At 36.3% G+C, this 18,589-nt stretch overlaps 2 protein-coding genes across 2 annotated transcripts; both read left to right on the top strand.

Annotated features, from left to right (window-relative positions):
• The first annotated feature begins 3,241 nt into the window (after positions 1-3,241).
• Positions 3,242-3,815, top strand: LOC126800684 (uncharacterized). Its single transcript, XM_050528089.1, has 2 exons — positions 3,242-3,411; positions 3,608-3,815. The coding sequence occupies exons 1-2, from the start codon at positions 3,242-3,244 to the stop codon at positions 3,813-3,815; spliced, it is 378 nt and encodes a 125-aa protein (XP_050384046.1).
• Positions 3,816-4,569: 754 nt separating this feature from the next.
• Positions 4,570-5,025, top strand: LOC126796998 (uncharacterized). The gene is made up of 2 exons (XM_050523699.1): positions 4,570-4,701; positions 4,791-5,025. Exons 1-2 carry the CDS (start codon positions 4,661-4,663, stop codon positions 5,008-5,010), a joined length of 261 nt encoding a protein of 86 aa, XP_050379656.1. The 5' UTR covers positions 4,570-4,660; the 3' UTR covers positions 5,011-5,025.
• Positions 5,026-18,589: the final 13,564 nt, after the last annotated feature.

The following is an 18,589-nucleotide window of genomic DNA, read 5'->3' as shown; positions in this document are numbered from 1 at the left end:
CAAAACCTCCACTCGTTGCTCAATAGGAGTCTTACCATGTTTCTTTTGGCGCCTAGCTTCCTTTGCCGCCTTGGTTCCCATTGGTCTAGGTGGACTCGATGGAGCTGCTGTGTTGCTTTGAGGTGTCTCATTCAATTGGTCGTCATCCAAATTGATGGTTGGAGATGATTCAGTTGCGGAAGGAGTACCATGGTAACTACTTGCATATGGAGATTGAGTAGTAGGTAGCACCGCAACGAAAGATGGATGATCTGTAACCACTTCCCAACATTAAAAGTGTGTAAACTTTTTATTTTTGGCATTATAGTAACATGACTGAGTTTGTCGATTCTGATGTAAAAAACTTATATTATGTACATATTTAATTACATAATTTAAATAAATTGGATAAAACAAATAATGTAACAAATTAGATATATTAAAACAAATAATGTAAATAATGTTACATATTTAAACAAATTATATAAAACAAATAATGTAAAAAACTTAGATATATTAAAATAAATAATGTAAACAATGCTACATATTTAAACAAATTAGATATAAATTACACAATTTAATTCATATAATCAAATAAAAATTATAATATATGATAAAACAATGCATTGACTTCGTCTATTAGCGAAGTGCCGCTAGCTATATGTTGTCGTAATGCCGTCAAACATTCGCCTCATTTTTGCAAAAGTAGCTTGAACTTGTTGTAGTGAGAAGTGAGCGCGATTCGGGTCCTCCGCTCCTTCGGAGGTTTCTCACCCGGTGCTAGCACCCAATTTTGCATATAATCGGCATGAATTGTCTCCCACAATTTGTCCCTCTTTTGTTTGTTACCGTCATATTCATCAATACTATGACGAATAAAAGAAATGCACATTTGTAAATCTTCGGAAGGAAACCAATTGGTATCCATTATTTTGGAAAAAAATTCTAAATGAAATTAGAGAGGAGATGGAGGAAGATGTGAAATTTTTTGTGCACAAATTGGTGTGAGTTGATCAAATATTGAAGTAGTATTTATAGGCAAATTTTTGGGAGAGTTTTGAAAATTTTGGGATTTTTAACTATTTTTTTAGGTTATATTCTTTCTGATCAAATAGTAACCGTTGCCTATTAATTCTGACCGTTAGATCAAAATTTCTGATTCAAAATGGAAGGCCCAGATCTATTATACCGTTGGCCCATTCGGTAAGCCACGTGTCAACCATTATTTGGCTCGTTAAAATTTTTTTATCTTGCATGCGCCAGACAGAAAAAAAAAATACCCCGCGCCTGACCTCACCCACGTGTTGTGGGCTCCGCCAGGTGGTCGAGCAATCGCCAGAGCAAACTTTGCTCGAGCAATCGCCAGAGCAAACTTTGCTCGAGCAGAGAGGCGAGCAAACCGTTCCGGTTGATTGAGCGAGCACCTCTCGTCCGGTGCGAGATTGAAAATCAGTTTGTTCGAGCAAACCGATCGGTCCCCGTCGTTGCTTGAGCACCAACTCCTCCACTGCTCGCCAGTGCGGATGCTCTTAGGTCAAGATTTGCTTAAGAACTAGGTTTACACTTAGAATCTCTCTGATGGATGCTAATAAGTGTTTAAAAGTTTAAACTAATAGTCCATGAATCCATGATCAGGTGTAACCGTGTAAGTAACTATTAGAGATGCTCTTTGCCATCGATGAGAGAATTAAAAAAGACAATATATATAAGTTTTTTCAGATGCGGACGTCCACACCGTACGGATTCGAAGATTTCGGTGACTGGCGATGGGCAACGATGGCGCGGATGGTGCCTGTTACACTCCCCTCATCCCAACGCTCTTATATGTGTCGGCCGGAGCTCCAGTGTCAGCCCATAGCGGCCGGAATATGTCAAATTCTAGAATTTGTAAGTTTATGGGAATTTGATGGAATTTTGAAGATTCCGGCCGCCGTAGGCCGACACTAGAGCTCCAGCCGATATAGACATGAGCACAATGAGGGGAAACACAGCCAACACCATCAACGTCGTTGTTGCACGTTGCTGGGACGGGCGAATCGGCATGGTGCGGACGTTCACACCTGATAACCACCTATATATATATATATATATATATATATATATATATAATTGATGACTACATATTCATGGACGATTCAACTTTCAGTCGGTCATTCTAACTCTTATGGTATATACTAAGCTAAGTAGCACGGTATTAGATACGATTTGATACGTTGACATGACATATCGAAATTTTTTTTTGAATACGGACAAACACGTTAATTAAATATTATTTTTAATATATAGATATTAAAAATCTGAAACATAAGTTATTTAGTTTCTTAATTAAAAACATTTAAACAAAGATTCAAACCAATGACTAAAATATTGATTTTTGAGGAAAATCTGACATTTTAAAAATATATTTTGTTAAACTTTTAAGAAAAAAAATTGATTAATAAAAATTTAAACTATTTAGATTTCTTTATTTATTAAAATGTGCATTAATATACACAAAATCATTTTCATGAGGAATGGTTAAGGAGTTCACATCTCCTTGATCTAATCAAGGTTTGAATCACAACATGTGCACTTTTGTGATTTTCTTGCCTTTGCGTGTCTAGACCAAAGCGTAACTTTTGTGATTTTCTTGCCTTTGCGTATCCAGACCAAAACGTATCTAAGCAAGCATACGCGTGTCCGGCGTATCATGTTCGTGTTGGACACGCAATACATGTGGTGTTGCACGTGTCCGTGCTACGTAGATCCGTATATATAAGTTTTTTCTTGATTTGATCTGAAGATTAAGTGAATATATTACTACTCTACATACATGTTTAGCTCCATAGCTTTCCATTGATCTTAATTGATAAACATGATCAGCTAGCTGCTCATCATCTATGTCAGCTGATCTGGTGTCTGATGGCAACACTCATGGAAACTCATGGCAACACCCATTGGGCCTGAATTATGTATCCCATCATTCCCATGACTTCTATCTGATTTCTGAACTAGGAGATGCTACCCATGCATGTAAACAGTGTTCTCCCTCAATCCTTGAATATGTCATCACTCATTCCCGATCCCTAAGGGTCGGTCATTGCCTGAAGTCCGATCTCATGGCATAACTTGCTATAATGAGGATCAAGACCCGAAGAACCGGACGCAATTGCTGTTTTAGTGAGTCCGTGCTTGTCCACAGCCATATATATCTTCCTCATCAGTTTTCTTTCATGTATAAATATACAGCGCAGGTAGTGACCGAAAACCATGCAGATCGAAGATGATTAATGCGATTAGTTCAGTGATCAGAGCCCAGGCATCTTCGTACTTAGGCCGAAAAGCATCTCGGGTCGGATTCATCAGGCAGGCCACAACAATAGTGTCGAGTGATCCGGGTAGCAAGCACAACATGGACAAGGCAGAGAATCCGAACCAGAAAACTGGAACTGGGTAAGGAACTCTACTTTTTTTTCATTTTTTTTTCCTAATTGCTGGTACGTATATTTGATTAGGTTATAGTGCAATACTTCTCTCGGGTCATAAAAGAACGAGAGAACCATTACTAATGATCATCAAGCAAATTAGTTAATTAAGTTTGAGTTACTTGTACTGTTTGCTAATGACATTGAGTTCGACGATTTACTAGGGATGTGATGTCTCATTCGTTTGGCGAGGGGTATGCAACTCGCTCCGATGAAGAAGGATTTGGAGGGGTATATAGCGATAACCAGAAGCTTCCTAACAAGGTTGAGCAGGACCAGATGATCCATGAGAACAACCCTGCATATGACAAGACTCAGGGTAGTGAAGTGAAGGAGAAGGAGAGAGCTCGTCACCAACCCAATGCAGACTGAAGCGAAGGAGACCAAGGGAAGCCATGCATGGATCAAGTTTGCTAGATATTGCATTTTGTGTTTCTTATCTCATTTTTGAAGTCATTGAATTACTGGGATATGATCCTGGTAAGAGGCATTGATGAAGTAAGACACACAAGTGACACAACCTAATATACCTATTTAAGTTTTAACAACATATTATTTCTTACATGCATGATACCAAGAACTCTTTCACGTACTAATCAACAATTAATTCTCAATTGATCGAAATTACAGCACTGGGATAGCAACTTTGTGTGCATCTACCTAGTTTGGAATGAACTGATATAACAGAGGGCTAGATGGTTTTATCTCTCGTGATCTGTCCATTATCTCTGGAAATTACCTTTTCCAGAGAACTCCGATAGGATATTTATAGGTGTCCCTTATCTTATCGCATAAGTTGATGAATGATGAGCAACAAGCACAGTTCACAGTTGAAGGACCACGTAAAAGGTTTTCTCTCCCAAACTACGACACTTGTCCTTACCATCTCTACGTGTCTCTGCATCAACCCAAACTCCTCTGCAAGTATAACGCAGAAGCAACCAATATGAGTTCAAGTGCCCTAGCTAGCTTGCCAGAACAAGACATAATAAAGTTACCGATTATCAGTCTAATTCCGGCTATAAATACAAAGGGGTGGGTGTTCTAGAACACCGAAAATGATTAATGCAATCAGATCTATAAGAACGCAGCGACTATCTCTGCCGATCACAACATCTCTTCATCCGTCGAGTTACTTTGGCCGGAAAGCCTCTCGGGTTGGATTCAGGCAGGCATCCACCACAAGTCAGTCCACGGAGCCGGAAAGCGATCACGATATGGAAGAGAATCGAGCTGATAACCCACACAGGAAAGCTGGGTGTGTCTCCAATACTCTTTATTCTTTCAATCTTAGCTGCGTATACAAGTCAATTTATTAACTTGAGTTGGATATATGATTGGTATTAGGGACGTGATGTCTCATTCGTTTGGGGAGGGGTACGCGACGCGGTGCGAGGATGATGGATTTGGAGGGGTGTATGGTGGAAACCAGACGGTTGCCAAAGCTGATCAAGAACAGCTCATCCATGAGAACCACCCCTCTTATGATAAGACTCAGGGAAGTGAGGTTAAGGAGAAGGAGAAAGCTCGACACCAGATCGAGCCTTCTGGCCGAGCCTTCAACTAGTTAGGCCACCCCTGTGGAAGGGTCATGCCTCCTTAGATCCTATGGCCCTTGTAAGTGTGTTTGTTTTAATTAGAAGCAAGTCGTATTTCGTTTTTGTTTCCAGTTCTATGTTTTTCTGAAGAACGGATGGACGACTCTGTAGATATAGCAGTCACATGTGACTAGCTGTGTGCCCCTGCCTGTGGTATGGGGTTTTGTACAAGAAATAATGTATTTGTTTGAGTTAATTATTTTAGTTTTCGGCGTTCATGGAACTACGTACAAGTTGCTTAAATAAGCAAACTTGTGCACTGCACGTTGGAATGTCTTGGAAATGAATACGAACATTACACTAGCGTAGGAATATAGACGTACCGGCGGTACTGCGTGCCAAGCAAACCAAAACATGACAAAAAATCAAGGCAAAATCAGTGGTGCAAAACGTACCTGTGACCAACTTGAACTAAACCGTACCTGTGATTATCATTCATTTCTGTGATTCCGGTGTGTTTGATTTTATAGTGTTGCCGACGGTTTTTTTTTTTCACTCGTCTCTATAGTTGGGGATAGGAATGGGGGCGGGAACTCGCGACATCGGCCGGGCAGGAGTAGTGTCGATTTTCCCCTACCCTAGTGGGGGTGGGGGTGGGTTTCCCATTACCCACTCGGGTTCCCATTTAGTTTTTTTTTCCTTTTCTTTTTTTAACGCAAAACCGCTAAGATTTAAAAAAGATAAACTCATACTCCAGTTCTCTGCTTCCATGGCTGAACTGAAGATAGAATAATAGATCCAAATGAACTCCAAATTCACCTCAGTTGTCTACCTTCATCACTACAGTTTTCCCGAAGAAACCCAAGATTCTCACCCAACCACAATCTCCCAAATTCAGGTAAATAACTACTTTAGATTTTGTTTATGTTTTGGGGTCAGTGAAACCAACGAGTTGCCATGTTTCTTTTTGCCACCGCACTCAAGAATCTCAATTGAGTCAATTCCCAGTTGGGTCTCTCTCTCTCTCTCTCTCTCTCTCAATTGGCACTTGTTTGGTAAATTATATCAGGATCTTTATTGTTAAAACGAATAGATCTTAAGGTTGGTTTTGAATTGCATAATTCTATTGGGTTTTGTTTCGAAAGTATAATTCGTAGATGTGTACTTCTGGGTTTAGAGATTCAGGTACCTTTATCATGTTTTTATTCTTACACGTCTCAGTATTTTTGTTGCTATAAAGCTCCATATTGGCTTGTTGTGAAGTGTAGTTGCCGCTGTAATTGAAATTGGTGAGTCTTGAATGAACATTTTCAGATATTGGGCTACTCTATTAATCTAAATTCATGATTCAATATTAGCTTCATTCTAGGTGTAATTGCATATCAACATATGTTTGTGTAGATTGGAGTTCTTGTTTCTCTTTTTAGTGTCAGCTCTCTTTGCCCTATAATTATATAAAGATCCTCGTAATTATTTTTGTGTCCTTATCATGTGTGAAATATATCTACATTAGATTCACACTGAGCTAGATTGAACCACCTTATATGTTCATAGAAATTGATCATAGAGGAAGAGAAAATTGGTAGAGTAGCCATCAATATGTTTTGGATTGGTTTGGTTTTGGAGCTTTGACAATGTCAATATAATTAAAGTGGGGGTCTAGCCTATTTTGTAGATCAAGATGTATTGGTGTGTGTTTTTGAATGCTAACATCTGTTTGATTTTGTGGATTGCAGATTATTTGCTGCATCACCATAGTTGGTGTTTCCTGGGCACACTTATTTGAATTTTAAGTTCATCTGCTCAGCAGCAACAGTGTATTCAAAGTGACCTTGTAGGTATAACCTTTAAACCTTACAAGTAATTACTTCATACGAATTTATCTATGCATTGTCCATGCTCTGTTACCTTGTATTGTAATACCCTAAAATTTAGTATTTACTATTTAGTACTCGAAAGTTATATTAACTTAGAATTAATTCAATTTTTCTTCTAATATTTCTCTTTAGAAACCAATGATGCTAAGGTTCATACTTTCAAAGATAGATAAATTTCTTTTGTAAGTATTAGACCACGATTTGAGTACGTTAGCTCATATTTATTGCGCATACTCGATACTTTGTAATCGAGTTTAAGACTAATATTAATATTATTATCTTTTAAGCATTATATTAGTATTAGATAGTGTAAATATATTTAAAACCTTATGAAATGAATATACTAAATTATTTTACTTTTTTTAGAATAACACATATAAATGTGTTTGTTATATATATAATCCTTATACAAATACGTTTTGAACCTAGCTGAATTTTATATTTTACCCCATCACACTAGTTGTTTTTTTTCTTTGTCAACAACCATCATAACTAGCTAGGCCATCACTTAATATTAATTATTGGTCTCTTAAGTCAAGAAGGGTGGTTGAGAGTTAAATTTTTGTATTCCTTCTTGGCCTATTTATATTTGTGAGCCACCTCAAGCTTTCATCACACTTCAATCATAAATCATGCAAGTCTAAAGTTCCCTTAGTTGATAGAAAACTCAATCAGCCAATGTTCCTCAAGCTAAAATTCTAGCATTCACTATTTCTCTCTTAAACAAGTTCATTCCTTACTAAAAATAATCCAACTTTGGATCCACATCAAAACCTTCCTTTCACCCCTGAAACTTCAAGGTAAGTACATTTTACATCATTATAATATTTTGTCTTTTGATATTTATCAAAGTGCATAGCTAAGGATAAAATAGAAAATACCATGTTTTGATAAGAGTTATATTTTCGTATTTTATAACATATGAGTTTGTCCAAGGTAATAATATAATTAAATTACTCATGAAAAATGCTTCAATTTAGGCTTTTGAATCACAAAAAAAATGTTTAGAAATGGAGAAGTTATGACTAATCAAAGTTAGAGTTAATAAACTCAATGAAAATCTCTTGTAGCACTCACGACTTTAAAAACTCATATCTCACTTATTTCTTAACCATTTTTCACAAACTTTATATCAAATTAAAGTATAAGACCTCTACTTTTAATCTAAAAAGTTTCAGAAGAAATGATAAAAAATTTGTTACAACAAGAATACATAGACATTTAAGATGATAACTTGATGATCAATTTATGCATTGCTATTGTGTTTGAACTTTTTGGACTCAATGACTTTGAACTGGAGTGTATGACTTATCCTATTAGATTCCTTACGAAAAATCCTTGAAAATAGACTCCTCACTTGCCTAATTTGGACGTTTATTGATTGAGTTATTGATACGGAAAGTTGACGGACTTTAACACTATTATTTGAAGGACAATTGCTATTTTGGACAAAGATTTCTCTTATTATGCGAGAAATGACTACTAATCATTTGAATACTAACTAATATTGTCTAATTATTTTAAATTTAAAGTATATTTACTTTATTGCACATTTATTTTCAAACTTATTAACTTGTTTATTTCATGCATACATTGAGCTATTGATAAATATTTATATCTTGGTGTAAGGATATATATTTTATGTGAGCCTTTTTTTCTTTATCTTTCCGGCATAGTTGTCATGCTAATCAACATTTTTCTGAAGTGTCAAAATGTAATTTAATAGTTTGATGTTTAACTACACGTCATCACAAGCGCGGGAGTACTCACGAAATATTTTTCTAACGCTCGGTTAAATTTCTACGCATTTACAAAGTTAACTCTTTTAAAACATATTTTCAGAAATTCATATTTCCTATTTTTAAATCTCAACCGTCCATTTGAGAGAATCAATTTGGGCCGTTGATTTTTCTTTTAGAAGGAAAGCCCACCCTAGGCTCTCCCACACACAATTATCTCCATTCATTTTTTATTCCTCCTCTCTCTTCTCTCTCACCCCCTCCGAACCTGTGCGTTTTCTCTTCTCCCCTTTGTTACAAAACAGAGGAACCCAGTAGTGTCTCTGCCTGGCCGCACCGTCGTCGTTCGGCGATGTCACATCCCAGATTGGAACATGAACATTATATTAAGATTTAAAAAGGATATTAGCAAGCGCACATAGCGATTAGGTTTCGCTCAGACACTCACTAACGTGAACAAGTGAATAAAATTTTTACGAAAGACAAACACGTTCACAAATAAATAATAATACTTTACATTTCCGCGAAAATAAATAAATTTATACAATAAGAATACGGAAGGTAGCGTTAATGCCACCGGTCCAAATTAAACAAGTACACAACCTATTTTTTTTATACAAAAGTGGCAAGAATAACTAAGGAAACAACCTCGGGAAACTTTACTCGAAAACATTGTTAATAAACTTAAGAATGAAATGCAATAAGGATGAACACGAACAATAACTCTCAAACGAGGCTCCTAGCTCCGGGAATAACAACTGGACCTGCAAGACAACTATCGTAGGGGTGAGCATCGTCCTCGCTTTTCCAGTAGGGGCAGCCCGCCCATGAGGTTTGAAAACTAAAATCAGGTAAGGATAAGTTTTATAAAACGTTGAGGGTAGTTTAGCGCAGAGAAAACCATTTAGTTAAAAACAATGCAAGTTTGGGAATACAATTATGCTAAAATAGTTTGTGGAGCTCCAAAGGTAGGGTAAGGCAAATTCAACTTCAAGCAATGCTCGATCGATCCTAGCGATTAAATAGTCGGGGTCAACTACAAGTTTGTTACAATCACAGAGTAGCGAGAGTGTCCATTTAAACAGAATGCCATCAATAGTAAAGTATAAGATGTATCCAATAATAAATAGGGTATTGCCCATCCGGAGGTTCACGGTCATCGACACCGTAAGATTACCTAGAATGCTAGGCTCCTGTCACTCTCAGGTCATCACACGTGAGGATTTATTACTTATCCTATCTCAAAATCGTGTCTAGTCTCGGGTTTTCGCAACATTTAATGCATCATAAATTATTCAACCGAGAACTAGACTATGGAATTTATTTGGCCCAAAATACAACATAGCAGGGTTAGCTCCCCTACCTGGAATGACATGCAAAATCCCAACTGTTATCCACATCAATCATATAGCTGATGTTGCTGCTCCACTGCTCGATCTCGTAGCATCAAGTCTGAGTTCATGAGATATAAAAGAGTCAACATCAAAGTTGAATATCGAATGTAAGTTGACTTTATCATTTTCCCTAGTTTGACCAGAAAAATCAACCTTTGACTTTTTGTTAACCAAGTCTTTTCTGGTTGACCAGGAATTGTTTACGTTTGACCAAGTTTGACCAATATTCGACTAATTCTCGAATGACTCGAGAATAGTCCAACTTTAATTATCGAACGATAATAAGCATGCTTTAGAGTTAAACATACCCTAAATTGTAAAGATGATATTTAATATTTTACCGACACATTTCTAAGTTAAACGAGTTCTCAATTCTCGAACCGGGCGAGAATCGGAACTATCGAATAGTTGTAACTTATTGTTACGTTTAATTGCCGCCAAGTTGAAAATATAATTTGATAAGTTACCTTGGTTAAAAAGTAACACCGTTAAAATCATTTAGTAATAGTAAAAAGGTAACTTAGGATAAAAACGTAAAGTCAAAGTCAAACACTAAAACAATAATTTATGTCAGGGGTATTTTGATAATTTCACATCATGGTAAAACAGTAAAAATGTTATAAATGTAACAGTAAAAAACCATTTTCACCCTTATCACTCCGATCATACTTCCGGCCTAGCAAACCACTTCCGATCAATACAAAACCAAAATGAAGCAAAATTGAAGGCTTCACCACATTCCAACAAGATCAAATTTAAAAGGAAAGAAGGAAAAATAGGCAATTTGCTACCTCTCGGACTCAAACCGCAGAGCCGAGGCTGCTGCACTTCCTCCATGTTACTGCCACTGCTGAAAAGCTTATGTCCTTCACCAAGATCATCTCGTCAAAGCAAAGATAAGAAAAAAGAATCGTCGGCGTTACGAGGGTCGCGGCAAAGAGAGGAAAGAGTGACGTTAGGTTCCAATTCGATGAAATACGAAGAAATAACATGATCAAAAGGCTACTTGAGTATAGCTTACCAATAAGATGTGTACAAGCTCGCCGATGCTCTTGGAATCGCTGGAAAGAGGTAGCTCGATGGTGGCGCACGACGACGGTAAGGGATGCAGAAAAAGGGTGATTGTATTAGCTTCAATTTAATGTAACCAAAGATAGAAATGGATTGGGTTTACAAGATGATGGCATGGCTTACCAAGGGAAGATCGAAGAACCCGTTGGAGGTGATGAGATCGCTGGAAAATCACCTAAGGTATCCCACTGTCTCTGATTCGATTTCACCAAATACGAAGGTGAAGGGACGATCGAGGTATATGGTTATGAAGGGGAAGAAGAGGCAGTCAAGATGGTGGTGGTGCATGCCCCAGTCTCATCGGAACGACGGTGGTCAATTAGGGTGAAGGTTTTTGCGGTGGTTCGGTGCGGTCTCGGTGAAGAAGAAGGAACATAAGGTAAAAAGAAATGAGGGAGAAGAAGACGCGAGGAGGAGAAGAGAAAGAAGAAGTTAGGGTCGGGCCTTGGGCTCGGATCAAAAAGAAAATGGGCTAAAAAATAAAAGGTCCAAAATTTTTAAAACCCAACACAAACTTTGAAAATTGTAAAAACAAAACCGAGCGTCGGAAAAATATTCCGAATACATTTTTGAGCTCGTGACGACGTGTAGCTTAATTACGACGTATTAAACTACGTTTTCGACACTTAACTTAAATATGTGTCGCCGCCGCCGTGACCCACTCCTTCTCCCCTACAAAACTCGATGATTGCATGTGGGATTCGAGATCATTAATTCAGAAAATAACCCATAGACCGACGGCTTTGATTGGCCGCGCCGCCATCTTTCGGTCATGTCAGGGCACGCCGCCGCCACCATTCTCTCTCCCTCGACGAGCTCGACACATCCCAATCCTTGCATGGTTGATTCGAGCGAATTCCGGTGAGATGGAGATATAGGCAGTGCGACGCCGACAAGCTTCTCAGAGAGGCTACGAGCTCTGACGACGTCCTTCCTCTATTCTGGCGAGCTTCGGTTTCAGGGAGCTTCGTGAAGCTTGGAGAGGCAGCATGAACGTTTGAGAGGCGAGATCAATGCCTCCGTAGCTCGGATTGGTGGTGGAGAAGATAGGGCCCAACGGGATCTCTTCCGGTCCATCGTGGAGGTATTAAACAAATTCGAAACCTCTTGTTTTTGGTATGGTTGTGTTGGAATTGTTGTTTCGATTCTTTTGGTATACTTTCATGTCGATTCGGAATGGATTAAAGTAGGTTTTGTGGCCAGAATTTGTGATAGAAGGTGAAGGGTAAACACCTTGTTGTTTTACTGTTTCAAACGTACCTTTTTATCGTTTTACTGTCTCTGTGAAATTACCTTTCTACACCTGTTGACTTTCAATAATTACAGTCTTATCCTAGTAGTAAATAAGTTGAAAAGTTATTATTTTTCTTAAACAGTGATTAATTTACTTTCTCATTTAAACCTTTTTAACTTTAAGATTTCCGGTTTAAAATCGGATTAAGAGACTTTAGTATTTTCTACTAAAGCGTACTTTAAGTTTTTCAGTTAAACATGAAACTCAATTTCCGCCTGGATCGAAAATCAAAGAACTCTTAAGCGTGAGAGATTTAAATGACAGAAGAATAAATTCAATCTGAACATTATCGGTGATTCCGTCGTCCTGATATCCGGCACCGCGTCTTATTTAGTATTGGTGATCCTGTTTTCCTGATGTCTGGCACGGTACTATATTATCGGTGATTCCATCGTCCTGATATCCGGCATTATGTTTTATTTAATATTGGTGATCCCGTTGTCCTGATGTCCGAGACCATACTGTATTATCAGTGATTCTGTCGTCGTGATATCTGGCACCGTGTCTTATTTAGTATTAGTGACCCCGTTGTCTTGATGTCCGACACCATATTGTATGATCGGTGATTTCGTCGTCCTCATATCCGGCACCGTGTCTTATTTAGTATTGGTGACCATGTTGTCCTGATGTCCGACACCCTCTGTTCGAAATATCGGCGATATCGCCGATATATCCCCGATATATCGCTGATATTTCGAATCTGATACGATAAGAGCATATCGGTCAAAATTTATCAGTCAACGCAAAAATAATGGTCAACGGTCAAATATCGGTCAAACTTTGATTTTTTTAATTATTTTTTCAATTTTTGTTTAATTTTTTAATATTTATTTCCTCTTTTTTTTTTTGAAAAACTTTTTTTTATCATTTTTTCATATATATTTTAAATTTATATAAATTTTAAATATATATGATGAATTTCAAGTCTAAATAATCATTCTTAAATACCTATTTTTATTATTAAATGTCGTTCGTGTACTTTAATTGTCATTAAATCAAGTATTTATTTTCTTTAGTTTACTTAGTACCGTTTTTTAGATTATTTGGTATATATTGAAGTATAATTTTATAATTTTTTTTGAAAATAAGCAAATCCGATAAAACCGATATATCCCCGATAAAACCGATATATCTCCCGATATATCCTCCGATATATCGTTTTACCTCTCGACCGATACGATGCCGAAAACGATATTTAGACCATTGCCAACACCAAAATGTATTAACGATGACTCTGTTGCCCTAATATCCGGCACCGTATACTTTATCGTTAATGGAAGTGTTGTCCTGATTTTCGGTACCATGACTCGTGAAAGGATAGTACAAGACGCATAGTTCACCCAAAGGTATCTAGTGGCGTTGGTCTGGAGGCTAGTAGTTTGATAGCGTTCGAGGCTCGTTGGTTGCTGTCCAGTCACAAAGATCTTATTTCACAATTTCCAGCTTTCTGATCTCCGAGTTGGAGCCAGTTGACACAATTGGCATACTCTGGTATTCCTCATCTTCCGACCTAGTTATTTACCTTCTTGTTGGACCAGTTGGCCATTGAGACTTAGACATGTTCTTTGTTTGACGTTTGAGTCTTACTTTGCTACGCGTTTGTTTATTTGCGTTTATATTTCGTTTGCTCCTTATGTCGTGTTGTCGGTTTATTTTTATTTCTATTCATGGCCTTGTAGTTTTGATTGATAGGTAGTCGACACGTCGTATTTGACATCTCAGTTTCTTATGAATTCGGGGCTACGACGAATATTGTTTCATTCCGGTCCCGAAAATGGTCCCGGGGTGTGATACTTTATTAGTATTTAAATATTGTCTTAATTACTAAATTTTATAATATTCTATTGACCTTATTGAGTTGGAGGTGTGAAAGTGTCTGTGTTACTCATAATGCTAAACAATCTTATTTTCATGTAATGAGTAGATGTTTTGAGAATGAGATGAATCTACTAAATAAGGTGATAGTTTTTCTTCAACTACTATTTCAAGATAATAAATGCGAGACTCATGTATATTCGCTAAATTTCATTATTTTTAAATTCGTTGTATTGTAAAATAACTCTTTTTTTGTTTTCCTAATAAAAGTATTATTCAAACATATATTTCTGTCAGTTTTATTGAGGAAATTTTATTAATTTTAAGGTCACATCTCTAATTCGAGAACTATATTTCCATATAGTAATAGTGTCGGATTTGGGGGCGTGACATGTACACTCTAAAACATTGGAATCTGGTTATAGGAAAGAAAACAAAAGAATCATTGATGCTAAGATTTATCTTTTATTGTAAGTTGTGTTGATGATGTATTGTTAGTGCATGTTATGCCAAGTATTAATGAAACTAGTATGTTACTATGTCATTTGACAAGTGTATAGATATGGAAACTTGTAATGCAGAACCAATTGGTATCTCAAGTGATATTGACCGAATGGATACAGACTCAATTCAAAGTGATGATGGTAGTAAGAAAATAAGACTGATCTCAAGCGTTTGGAGTCATTTTACAGTAGTAGGAGAGGGGAGATGTAGTTGCAATTATTGTGGTAAAACCTTGGGTGGGGGACACATGGACACATGGTTTACATGGACATTATAAAAAATGCCCTCAGTTGCATAAAAAGGGAAAGGAAGAGTCTTCATCTGCTAAGGATTGTCATTATGATGAGATGGGGTCAAGAAGAAAGCTTGCACGCATGATTATGAAGGATGATTATCCATTGTCCCTGGTTGAATATGATGGATTCCAAGACTTTTGTCACTCTTTAAAACCATATTTTAGGGTTGTTTCGCGAGCCACTATTAAAAGAGACATCATAAAGTATTACGAACATGAGAAAGGCAAGACCATGAGATTGTTGAGTGGGAATAGTAGTCGGATTGCTATCACTATTGATATGTGGACTTCGAACAACCAACAGAGAGATTTCATGACCACGACAACGCATTTTATAAAGGCAAAAAAGTCGATTTACACCTTCAATTTAGTCATAATTGTCAATTTGTACTCTGAACTTGCATTTAAGACAATTTACCTCCTAAACTTGGTAAAAATTCCCGATTTGCACCATATTCATTCAATTTAATGTTTTACATCCAATTTTAAGTCACATGTCATGCATTTGAGAGGCAATATTGTCATTATATTTTTATTCATATTTAATAATGAAATAAATTAATAAAATTACTTAAGATGAACACTTGTTACAATGTTTTTTTTTCGAAACATATTATTGATTTATATATTTATTATTTTACTTGATATGGTATGTTAAAAAATATTAGAAAAATATAAATAAATACATTGAAAAATAAGTGTGTTTTCTGGGAGAATTATTATTCTACAATTATGTGTGTCTTAGCCTTATTAGATTTCTTATTAGAGATATATTCACATTTCTGTAATAGATTAGGACTCCGAATCTTATAAGATTGTGGTTATATAATGTCTATATATAGGCCCATTTTCAATAATTAAACAGTTACGTTTTGTTATATTACGTCGTTATTATTCTCGTTTCGTTCCTCCTCCAACAATGTGTACATATAAATATATATATATATATATATACACAATACACTATATTTGAATGAGTGGGTATGTTGAATATAAAATTCGAAGTAGGGTTAAATATGTAGAAAAAAGATGTAAATAAATAATTTGATTAAAAAATAATCCTCCTTTTAAAGAATATTTTTATTTGTTTTTAAGAAAAATATAAATTGAAAATGACAACATTACCCCTCATGTGTATGACATGTGACGCAAAATAGGATAGAAACAGTTAAATTTAACGGATGGAGTGCAAATCGACAATTTTTACCAAGTTTAGGAGGTAAATTGACTCAAATACAAGTTCGGGATGCAAATTGACAATTTTAGCCAAATTTAAAGTGTATTTTGACAATTTTGCCTTTTATAAATGATGCTTGGATCTTGATTAGTCGGCTTGTGAGGTTAGTTTTCTATTTAGTTTTCAATCTCTTTTACTTTAAATAATGCTTTTGCTTTTGAATGGTCTTGAATCTTGTTTGAAGAATATTTGTACTTCCATGAATCTTGTTTAACTTAATTCTTTAACTCAATGTACTTGTTTCTAATTAGATTTATCTATGTACCATGTCTGCATACGGCTGAGGTGCTTACTAATGCTTTGTTGGATTGTTTGACTGAATGGGGAATTGATGGAAATTTATCTGCTTTGACGATGGATAATTGCAGTACAAATAATGTAATGTTGAGGTGTTGTGCTCATATATTGAACCTTATTGTCATATATGGTCTTGAGTGATTTCTGGTGCCCTTGAGAAGATTAGACGGTGTGTTGCTTATTGGTTAGCCACCCAGAAAAGAGAAGAAAAGTTTCTCGAAATGGCGAAGACAATGAATATAAAGAATATCACTAAGTTGGTTTTAGATTGCCAAACCAGATGGAATTCAACTTTCCTCATGATACAAAGTGGACAAAAGTATAAAGATGTCTTTTCTCGCCTCAAGCGCGACTACAAGGCCATACCAAGTGAAGAAGAGTGGGCATTATCAAGGGTGATTGCAAATAAGTTGAGTGTGTTCTACAAGGCCACTTTGTTGTTTTCAGGGACTAAGTATCCTACTGTAAATCTTTGCTTCCCGAATATGTGCGGTATCGAAATTGGAATTAATGATTGGTTGAAGTCTGATTGCAATGAAGTGAGGATGATGGCAGAGAAGATGGCATTGAAGTTTAACAAGTATTGGACTTCTATTCATGGGATAATGGCTGTTGCAACCATATTGGATCTGAGGTTCAAGATGAAGATGATTGAGTACTTCTTTCTTTTGATTTACATAGAGACTTACCTACCTGAAGTTGAGAGAATCAGAGAGATGGCGAACAAGTTGACACTTGAGTATCAGTCAAGTCAAGTATCATCTCAGTCTCGTGCTTCCCCATGCTTAGTACCATATGACTTAGAGGACGACTCTCTAACATCTTTCGACTGATATGTTTCCTCTAAGAAAAAGAAGGATAGTTTGAAATCTGAACTAGATGATTATTTGGGATAGAAGCTGATACCAAGAACCAAAACTTCCCTTGAGTTTGATATATTAGAATGGTGGCGGGTGAATGGAATACGGTATCCCACCTTGCAAGCCTTGGCAAGAGATGTGTTAGCTATCCTTGTGTCCACTGTTGCTTATGAGTCAGCGTTTAGCACTAGTGGGAGAGTTGTAAGCTCCCATCGAAGCCACCTACATGCAGATACTTTGGAGGCTCTTATGTGCGCTAGAGATTGGATGTGGGGAGAAATGAAAGGGATAATAAGTCGTTTCTTTTCATTTTAGTAAATACTATGACTTCTATTTTTTTATGTAAATGTTGATATTTGTGTTTTTGTTTTCTTTTATCAGCTGCAGGAATCAATGCAAAAGATGATTGCACATTTGATGACGATTTCGACATATATGAAGTTATGAAAGATAATGTCACACTTTATGATTGATGTTGAAAGACAGTTAATTGGTGTTCAAAGTAGGATTTCGAGAATTTAAATTATCAATGTATGATTATTCTAAATTATCAATGTAGGATTTTAATGAATATCTAACTATTTTATTAAGTAGGATTTCAATGGTAAGAATTATTCATATATCAACATTAATAACATAAGATTATCGAAAAAAACATTGATAACGTAAACCAATGTCTTAGGAAATAAGAATTCGTGTCTAAGTTGGATTAAATTAACAAAAAACTTTTTCAAAATCAAATTATGTTTTGTAAAAAACAATTTTAAAAAGAGGAAAAACAATTTCCAACTGAAAAAAAATATATAATTACAAAAAAATTATATAGAAATTACGAGGGGCGGGGATGGGGCGGGAAACCCATCAACCAGCAGGAGTGGGGAGGGGAATCTGTGATACCTTGCAAATTTTATGATGTAATTAATTAAATTAATATAGTTATAGTTGCAGTGTGTTCATGAAATATTTGTTATATCAGATTACTTACTATTAAAGGAGTAAATAAATAAGTAAATATTGACCGTGATCCTGTGATGTTCAATCTAAACCATCGAACTGGGGAATGTACATACAATATATGTAAGGTGAATTAGCTAGACTATTCGAGAAGGGGGAACACCGACCTCCTTCATCGATATCCATAGCATGGACCTCACCCTTATATCCTTCATCGGTGGTTAGCTGGGCGAAGGTTTTACGCAGTGGTTAGCTAGGCGGTGGGATCTAA

Source organism: Argentina anserina, chromosome 1 (genome assembly GCF_933775445.1).
Source record: "Argentina anserina chromosome 1, drPotAnse1.1, whole genome shotgun sequence".
Classification (NCBI taxonomy): domain Eukaryota; kingdom Viridiplantae; phylum Streptophyta; class Magnoliopsida; order Rosales; family Rosaceae; genus Argentina; species Argentina anserina.
Note: the sequence above shows the minus strand (reverse complement) of the source record. Positions and strands in the feature narration are given on the sequence as shown.

Coding starts and splice junctions, on each gene's coding strand:
- LOC126800684 (XM_050528089.1), top strand. CDS start 3,242: ATGATTAATGCGATTAGTTCAGTGATCAGAGCCCAGGCATCTTCGTAC. Junction 3,412..3,607: donor AACCAGAAAACTGGAACTGG/GTAAGGAACTCT, acceptor ACGATTTACTAG/GGATGTGATGTCTCATTCGT.
- LOC126796998 (XM_050523699.1), top strand. CDS start 4,661: ATGGAAGAGAATCGAGCTGATAACCCACACAGGAAAGCTGG. Junction 4,702..4,790: donor AACCCACACAGGAAAGCTGG/GTGTGTCTCCAA, acceptor GATTGGTATTAG/GGACGTGATGTCTCATTCGT.